Genomic DNA, 9,514 nt, shown 5'->3' with positions numbered 1-9,514 from the left:
GGTAAATTAGCAACAAGTCAAAATGGACTCCCTAGTCAAACTATGGGTAAATGTTCAACCTTTGGAACTTGATGCATAAACTTCCACTGTTCCACACCTTTCACCAATATTTGCAACTGCCCAGATATTCTGAAGACTCAATCTTCTTGGTTTTTATTACAACTCATGTATGTATTACTGCTCTCCATATTCTTGCATTTTGTTCGTTTTGATTGATTGGTTTTCGACTGACCCATTTGTGGATCCAAATCATTGATGCATCTAAATTTATAGATCCTCTTATTATTACTATTGGGTTCATTAATTAAGGGTTTTAATTGTTACTGTTTTAGGATTAATTATTATTTTTATATTTAACTAATTTGTTTGTTGTTTGCTTTGGATTTGTAGGCATACTTATAATTGAGATTTCAATGATGTTTGATTGTGGGTATGGTCAGAAGGACAAATTTGTAAGGTAACCGAATTACTAAGTTTATCTTGTATTGGCTAAGTAGTTAAACACAAATTCTCGTGTAAGGCCGCCTTACACAAGTAATAGTAAAACGGGTTTTTGGTAACCGCCTTTTAGTTTTTTTTCCATATTTTTTGTTTGTGTATCCGTTATACACTAAATTAGTATAAATCCACCTCACATAGATTTAAGTTGAGGGAAAATGCACATACAAGGGTTGGAGATTTGTACTAAGTTGAGTTTTTTTGGATCTCAATTGATTAAGGGAAGACAAGATTGATGAAGACGTACCTTAAAGATGACAATTTTTTTAGTTCAAAATCTGTATTTTTTTTTCGTGGGCAACAATTGAACTTGTTGGTCTTGATACTTACTTTAGAACCTTCAAAAGGTTGAATACTGTGATCTCGGTTGGTAGGAGTTAGAATGGTGCAACGGTACTTGAATAAGGAAATTTGCGTGTACATGTCTCGTTCACCTGTTTTAATTTACTACTAGGAGCTTAGATTGATTTATGGCTCAAAGTGAGGAATATCATTGCATGATCTAGACAGTGTAGTTTGTTATAATTACCTAGTGCCTTCATAGAGCCTCCGTGGAGTGTTAGACATAGTACACAGCCTTTCACCTGTGATGATGACTGAAAGTGGGAGGATCGTACACAGCTCATTGAAACTGGAAGTTCAAAGGGTTTAAGAGAATTGAGTTACTCCATCTCCCGAAGCCAATAGGTTACCAAATTATTGGTCCAACAGAAATGGATGTTATATACCACTTGGAATGCTTGTAGACAAAGGATGCACTGGCTTTTAAAGTAATGTTGTAAGAAGAAAATAAGAAAACTTGTCATTTATTGGAGCTTGCTGCTAAATATACTGGCAAGTTCCTTAGATCATTTCAAGTTTTCAACTGTTTGCCTTGTTACACTCATAGGCATACAGTGAGAACTTTGTAAATTGTGATTTTAAAAAACTTGAAATATATGTATATGGCAGCACAATGTGACCCAAATATGACTTGCAGGACATGTGTGAAACGGTAACCAATTCAATGAGACAATGATATGGTTTAACGTGGATCGTATCAGAGAAACAATGTAGAGTTGCAGACATGTTTTATTTATTTATTTTTAATTATTTTTTTCCGAGTGAAATATATTTTCATTTAAATCTCATATCGCTATTAAAGAAAGCCGTGCATTTTAATCTAGTCCCGACCCCTTTTTTATTGACTTGGGGTATTTATGAGGTACTTAGTTGACCCACTTAGTTTTGCTTTAAGAAGGGATCAAATACTCAAATCAATGAACATGCTACATTCTTGATAAGTGGTAAATTCTGCTTTAATCTTGACTGTAATTGATACATCCGTCATGAGAGCCTTCCTGGAATCTTAATGCGATGTTCACTTTTTGTGGCTAGTTAGCCTAGTTTCATTGGATATAGGTGAATTTGTCTACTTTTTGCCCCAAGTGGAGTAACACATGAGTAGCTAATTACTTATTATCAGTCAAGCCTCAAGCCTACTGATTTGGCTGCCTTAATGCACCAGAAGTATGATATATTCTTCTACTGCGTGGTGTAGGTTGGATGACTTGGATTCCCCAGTCTCGCTATCTTCTGATCCACATGGAGCAATGAAATACAGATTTGTTGACAAGATTAACTGTACTAGGCCTACAATTAATACTCCATCTAATTCGTTTAAAAAAGGGATGATGAAAAGTTCGGAAGGACTTCGATCCATCGGTAGATCACTTAGATTTGGGGTTTCTCGAGGAGTATTTCCTGAGGATTTAAAGGCATCTGAGAAAAAGATTTTCGATCCGCAAGACAAATTCCTTCAGCTTTGGAACAAACTTTTTGTTGTTGCGTGTATTTTGTCTGTTTTTGTGGATCCCTTTTTCTTCTATCTTCCGATTGTCAATCCAGATCCCTACTGTCTGGGTATTGACCGGAGTTTAGCTATTTCAGCCACTACAGTGCGGACAATCATTGATGCTTTTTATCTTATACGCATTGCTCTTCAATTCCGAACTGCATTTATTGCTCCATCGTCGAGAGTTTTCGGAAGAGGTGAACTTGTTATTGATCCTGCTCAGATTGCAAAACGTTACCTGCGGAGCTATTTTATAATTGATTTTCTGGCTGTGCTTCCCCTGCCACAGGTATGGAGATTGCCTTATTATTTTTTTATATGCAATTATGCACCACTATTTAGCACTTTGCATGCAATTTTTATGGGCCTTGGCCCTTGGGCTAATGATTATGTTCGTGATTTTTTTGGTGTTTTACAGTTGTCTTATTTTTTTGAGATGTGTGCAGTACTCTTATATTTTAGTTATTTATATGACTTTGACGTACATGTGGCTCTCTTGATCATCGACCATCCTTTTGTACAGTTTATGTTGAAAGGAAGCCTAATTTCTTCTCCTTACTGTTTATAACTGATGATGACAAAATATAAAGATCTTTAAGCTGGCTGGTGGAAAGGGAAAGAGAAAGAGAAGGAACTAAGAATAGGGAACTAAGGGAAGTTGATAAAACAAAGATAACACTAGCTTGCTTCAAATAAGAGTGGAGATCCTACTTGCTGTCCTGGGATTAAAGTTTCTTTCTGGAGGAAACATTCGGTGAAAGTTTACATGGTCCTCCTGTAGCCAGTATTTTCTAAGCCAATCTAGACTGAATCTTCCGTTGATCTGGACATAAACCCTTTTTTTGATGGAAGAATTTAGTGGGCAAGGGAAGGGTTTCCTTGTTTGTTTGGCAAGTTGGATTGAAGGGATCAATTTTCCTTTCTTGGAATGAAAATGACATAGGGATTGCTCCATCCCCTCGCTCCTTAGTGCATTCGAACAAAGAGTTAGAGATGTTTAGTTTAGGTAAACGAAACTCTTTTCCCATGAGCAAACCCTCTTTTTCATTCTTTCTGTCAATTAGTCACTGTAATCAGTAGAAACCCAGTAGAAGATAGAGTCCTGATACTCCCATTGGTAACCCATCAAGAGGTGGATTAACATTGGTCAAGCCACCTAATCTATTATAAAGTAGTCTAGAGTTTTGGATTTTTGGTAACTAAATTTAGCCATAGATGTAGATTTTGCAAAAAGTCACAATGCATATGTATGCTACAAATAGTTAATCATGTAGAGATAGAAAACAATGGGATATATATTAATGGAAATTAGATAAGATGAGATTGTTTCCCTCATTTTTCTGGATGAGGTGTCTTTGGCGCAGAATTAGGGGAAGAAATCTAGTTGGCAGATACTTTAGGGACGTAGCTGCCATACAGATTACAGACTACTGATGACTTTGCCTGCTTGTGTCACTTGGCTATGGGCCAGATATGGAAGACCAAAGCTTCTTTCAAAGTTCGGGCTTTCATTTGGACTTGTTACTGTGTTAGGGAGAAGTAACTCAGCATCCTTTCAGCGTGCTAGCTTAACAAACTACTTGGCCTGATGTTTAAGTGATGTGTTGTAGAAGTTCTGAAAATGGTCCTCTAATGAGCAAAAAGATAAATGAATGAGGAGAAAAAAAATAACCGCCTATTATGTGAAAGGTCTCACAATAAGATCATTATAAGACTGCCTCTTTAAGAATTAGTGTTCTTAGGGTGAATGGGTTTCTCGTAGAACTTTAGTGGACTTCCCTCGTATTAGATTTGTAGGTTTAGGCAACAACAAAGATTTGAAGGCTCTGTGGAGATGTGCTATTTAGATATCATGCTATTCATGCCGGTGTATCTAATTTGAGGATATTCTCATATTTTCTCGGGGTTGTTTCATCTTTAAGAGAATACACTAGGGGCTGGTAGTACTTCTATATTGACTATGTGTGAAATCGGCTGGTGTATTCATGGGCGTCAGTTTTGTTATTACAAACAAATTGAACTTTTGTGTGTAAAAGAGGACTTCTTGTACACTTTTGCTTTGATAGTTCAGTATATTGTCTTCTACTCTTTTTTAAAATAGTTGGAAGAAAAGAAGGCCTGAGAGGTAAGAGACTGGATGCTGGATGCTATAATCATTATATAGAGTGTTGGGCTTTGATGCTTATGGCTTTAAATCTCAGCTTGAGACTTGATCCCACTAGTTTGTTGTTTCTTAATCTCTGTTGTTGAGCCGTAAATGCAGCCAGTGTCTTGTTATTGATCTTTTGAAGCCTGGTTACTTCTCTATTGTAGTGTCTTTTAAGTTAGCTTGCGTTCTCAGTACTAACTAATAAATTTCCTGACAAGAGTTTCTCTCTTCCATTTCTATGCTCGTTTTATTTTCAGATTGTAATCTGGAGTTATCTGCACAGATTGAAAGGTTCCGATGTTTATGCGACCAAACAAGCTCTGCTTTATATAGTACTGTTTCAGTATATCCCAAGGTTTATTAGGATCATACCACTCTTCTCAGAACTAAAAAGAACATCAGGTGTTTTTGCTGAAACTGCTTGGGCTGGCGCCGCATACTATTTGCTACTTTACATGCTCTGTAGCCATGTAAGTACTGCTTCTCCCGGGAACCGTCTTCTGTAGTTAACTGCATTCTTTAACACCCATTGCCTGATGTCTCGTTTAGGGAAAAGTCGCTGCTTTGTTGACATATCACTGTCTTTTGTTGGCTAAAAAGATTAGGTTGTAGTGAGAAATACGTGTTTTTAATGTAGTAAAATTTCTTCACACATGGTTAAAGGCTGTCCGGTATAATAGAATTTGCAAAACATTACCCCAATACCTTTAAAAACTTCTGCGAGTGGCGGGATTTAAGCCACAAGTATGCACCCTTACCCTTAGTCTGTTTCCGGATGACCTATGATGAAAATTGAACCGTGAATTGCACCAAGTGATTGCTAATTCTCATTCAAAGGCTTTTCGGTTTCAATAAGCAACAAAATCCAAATTTTCGATCCGTGGTTTGGTTTGACGGTAAGAGGATTGTAGCAACAACTTTGATATATACTATGTTCTCTTGGCATACCTTTTTTTTTTCTCGTTGTCATGTTGCTTCCCTTCTTACAAATTATAGTGTGTAGATTCTATTGTCCATCTGCATGAAACTGTCTCAATGATGTGTCATTGGAATTTTTGCAGATAGTCGGGGCTTTCTGGTATCTAGTAGGCATGGAGCGTAATGATACTTGTTGGCAGGGAATTTGTAATGATAACAAGGGAAAATGCTTAAAAAACTTTTTGTATTGTGACAATCAGCAGACAGAAAAAGGCTATGGTAACTGGAGTAGTATTAGTAAATCAGTACTGGATGCAGGCTGCAATGGTACAGATACTAGTCCATTCGATTTTGGTATTTTCGGACAGGCTCTATCATCTGGTATTTTCTCTTCAAGCAGCTTCATATCCAAGTATTGTTACTGTTTATGGTGGGGGCTGCAAAACTTAAGGTAAATGTAGCTATGACTTAATCTCCATTATTCTCCTTGTGTTAATGTTACATCATTGCTCAACCTGAATTTTGACAAAGTTTACATCACGCGTTAATGGCATTTGATGGAAGATGTGCCCGTATTGTTATTTATTTGTTTTGAGTACATGGATAGTTGAATGTTTCTCCAAAATGTTTCATTTGTTTAATTTCACACAATTGTCTTATGCAATTCTTGTGCCATTCTTTTTCTTGATACTTTTTGATAATTTCATTTGGGTTGGGCGGGAATGTTAAAACACTTTGTGATACAGACACCAATTCCCACTCGTTGCAATTGCTTTACAGTAGTTTTTTTTTCAAGGAACTTTAAATAAAAAATATATATGGATAAGAAATAGATAATTTTTAGGGCTTGAAGGTTAGCAGGAAAGTCAGTTTTGTCTAGCCTTCTGTTTTCCATTGATGATGAATAACAACCACCACATGTCACCACTCAATTATTTGGTTATCCATCATTGGGCGAAGTTGCAAAACGAAAGTTTAACCTTTTATATTTGTTTGATTATTGACTTTAGTTACTTAAGAAAATGTTATGCAAAATGATTAAATTAATTTGGAAAGTAATTTTGATACAATTGTCTCTATGACTAAAGACCCTTACTCTCCCTGGTGTAAGTAGTTTTATTTTCAGAGTTAGTTCTGTGAATTCTTTTGTGAAAATAAGAGACATTGAACCATTATTTCCTGTTTCAGTACATTGGGCCAGGGGCTTCAGACCAGCACCTATCCAGGGGAGGTGATATTTTCCATCGCATTAGCCATATTTGGACTCATTCTATTTGCACTTTTGATTGGAAATATGCAGGTATGAATTCCATGCCAGTTTCCTAAGACCTCGTTGCAAATATTGTATTTTAATCATTCAAATCTTTTGACTCACAGACACTTGCTAAAAACGAATGAATATCAGTGAGACCAAGTAAACAACTGAGTACCCGATTATGTTTATGCTTGTAGAAGTATTTGCGCCTGAAATCCTGAATTAAGAGAGAGCTTTAGCGTGTCCAAGAAACATTTCGACCTTTGCCCGTTGTGCACTTCTGCATGTCTAGTGTTCGATGTTAATTTACGGTAACTGGGTTATGCAATTCTTTCTCTTAACAAGAAACCAGTAATTATGCATACATAATGTTTGCCTTACGTTTTCCAGCTTGGTTTGTTTTCTAGTAAGTACTTGATTCTAAAGGCGAGGTCTATAAAGGACTTTGTAATGCATTTTAGACCTTTCTTCTGGATTCCAACCATAAGCAATCTCATACCCTGAACAATTTTAATGAAGGAAAAAGGAATTCTCTGTTCTAGTCCATTGCAAGTTTGCAAACCCTACTGGTTGGCTTATATATATGTATATTTTTTTTTTTGGTTTTTGCTGTTTTGGATTGTCCATGTGTCTAATGTGCTACTTGATACCAAATCAAAATCCTTCGATATGTAACTTAAAGTTGAACAGTTTTGATTTCATCTTGCTCTACAACCCCTCCTTAAAACAGTGCGTCTACACCTCATACCTTGCGCCTTGCCGCCTCAGGGTGCCTCGCGTTAAAGTAAGAGAGTAAATATATACTCCGTATAATATATATGCTACTTTACCCCCATCCTCATTTACTCCCATGGTCCCCACACCCTCCCACTCGCAGTCATTCTCTCTCCTCTCTTCACCCGTCCCTTGCCCCACCCTGCCAGCCTCACTTTTCCTCGTCATCATGTCAACCACTGTCACTTCGATTGACTACCGGCTGTTCTGGATAACGGCTCCCGTTTTCTTGCCAAAGTGGAAGGAAACAATGATGAATTCAATGGAGTTCAATAAAGAAACACATGATGCCTAAACATCTGTTTTGTATCATCCTGCAGACGTATCTTCAATCTCTTACAATTCGACTTGAAGAAATGAGGGTCAAAAGGCGTGATTCAGAGCAATGGATGCATCATCGTTTGCTTCCCTCAGAACTTAGAGAACGTGTTAGACGTTATGATCAGTACAAATGGTTGGAAACACGTGGAGTTGACGAAGAGAGTTTGGTCAGTAGTCTTCCGAAGGATCTCAGGAGGGACATAAAGCGCCACCTTTGTCTAGCATTAGTCCGGAGGGTAAGGTGCCTGTTTAACAAAGTACTAATATATTGTCTATTACTCCCTCCATCCCATTTCTCAAAACGTTTTTGTGAAATATAATTTATCAAGACAACTATTTTCATATTCTCATTTTAAAAAGAAATTGTAGATGTATAATGTGAGAAAAAATTGTTAAAGTTATCATTGGTTCACCAAAGTCTATTCACTTTAAAATTTAGAAGTGTTCTTTATTCTTCCTTTAAACAGCTGCGCGTTTAATAAAACTCACCTTTCATTATCTCTTATTCGACAAATGTGCCTAATTTTCTGACTTTATACAGGTTCCTTTGTTTGATAATATGGATGAAAGGCTGCTCGATGCTATCTGCGAGCGATTGAAACCAAGTCTGTACACCGAAAACACTTACATACTACGAGAAGGTGACCCTGTTGATGAAATGCTTTTCATCATTCGTGGTCGTCTCGAGAGTGAAACCACTGACGGTGGAAGAAGCGGGTTCTTGAATCGCAGCTTCCTTAAAGAAGGCGACTTTTGTGGGGATGAACTTCTAACCTGGGCATTGGATCCCAAGTCAGGTTCTAATCTCCCATCGTCGACCCGAACCGTGAAGGCGTTAACCGAGGTTGAAGCTTTTGCTCTTGAAGCTGAAGAACTGAAATATGTAGCGAGTCAATTTAGGCGTCTCCATAGTCGACAGGTTCAACACACGTTCCGGTTCTACTCCCAGCAATGGAGAACATGGGCCGCCCGCTTTATTCAAGCTGCGTGGCGGCGTTATCTGAAACGCAAAATGGAAATCCGTCGGAAGGAGGAGGAAGAAGCCGAAGGATTGAACGAGTCTTTGAAGAATGTAAGTAGTGGGTCGTATAGCCTCGGGGCGACCCTTTTAGCATCAAGGTTTGCCGGAAAAGCTCTTCGGGGAGTCCATCGTAGCCGACTGTCCAAAGGGGTTTGTGCGAGGGATTTGGTAAAACTTCCTAAACCTCCAGAGCCCGACTTTTCAGCTGATGCTGACTAACTTGTTAAATACTCTATTTGTTTGTAAGAGTCCTGTACTGGTGGAGGTAATTTTTATTTAATTTTATTTTTGAATTTGTTTTGTATTGTAAGAGTATTAAGTAGTGTATCATATAATTGTATGTGTATGTAACCGTATATTTATAATTGGATGGATATATGACATACTCGGTACAAATGTAAGGGGGTTTCACGCAAGTGTTATCGTAGACCCGTGTTAGTTTGCACAGTAGCCTTATATAGAAAAATGTAAGAAATATATTAAGATCGGTAACCATTACATGTTTGCGGTGCTAATCAAACCTAGCTGCTAAAGATCGTCGACAAATTACTAAATATCGTCGATAATTTTAATGAACTTCCAAAATTGCCCCTCCCTCACACACCTCCTAATATTTTCCTTTTTATTCAAAAACTGTCTTTCACATTCCAAATTTTGAAAAAAAAAACCCGACTCAAATAACAACAAAAAAACGTATCGATCGCATCATTTCCTTCACGAATTCAAACATTCAACAAGGTATGT

At 37.4% G+C, this 9,514-nt stretch overlaps 1 protein-coding gene across 1 annotated transcript; it reads left to right on the top strand.

The window, feature by feature from the left end:
• On the top strand, positions 1-9,186 carry LOC141606819 (putative cyclic nucleotide-gated ion channel 5). Its single transcript, XM_074426153.1, has 8 exons — positions 1-167; positions 391-457; positions 2,039-2,621; positions 4,739-4,951; positions 5,543-5,850; positions 6,588-6,699; positions 7,749-7,985; positions 8,291-9,186. Exons 2-8 carry the CDS (start codon positions 414-416, stop codon positions 8,987-8,989), a joined length of 2,196 nt encoding a protein of 731 aa, XP_074282254.1. The 5' UTR covers positions 1-167; positions 391-413; the 3' UTR covers positions 8,990-9,186.
• The last annotated feature ends 328 nt before the right edge of the window (positions 9,187-9,514 follow it).

The sequence above is a fragment of the Silene latifolia genome, chromosome 1, assembly GCF_048544455.1.
Source record: "Silene latifolia isolate original U9 population chromosome 1, ASM4854445v1, whole genome shotgun sequence".
In the NCBI taxonomy this organism is placed as follows: Eukaryota; Viridiplantae; Streptophyta; class Magnoliopsida; order Caryophyllales; family Caryophyllaceae; genus Silene; species Silene latifolia.
This window is presented reverse-complemented; position numbering and strand designations above follow the sequence as displayed.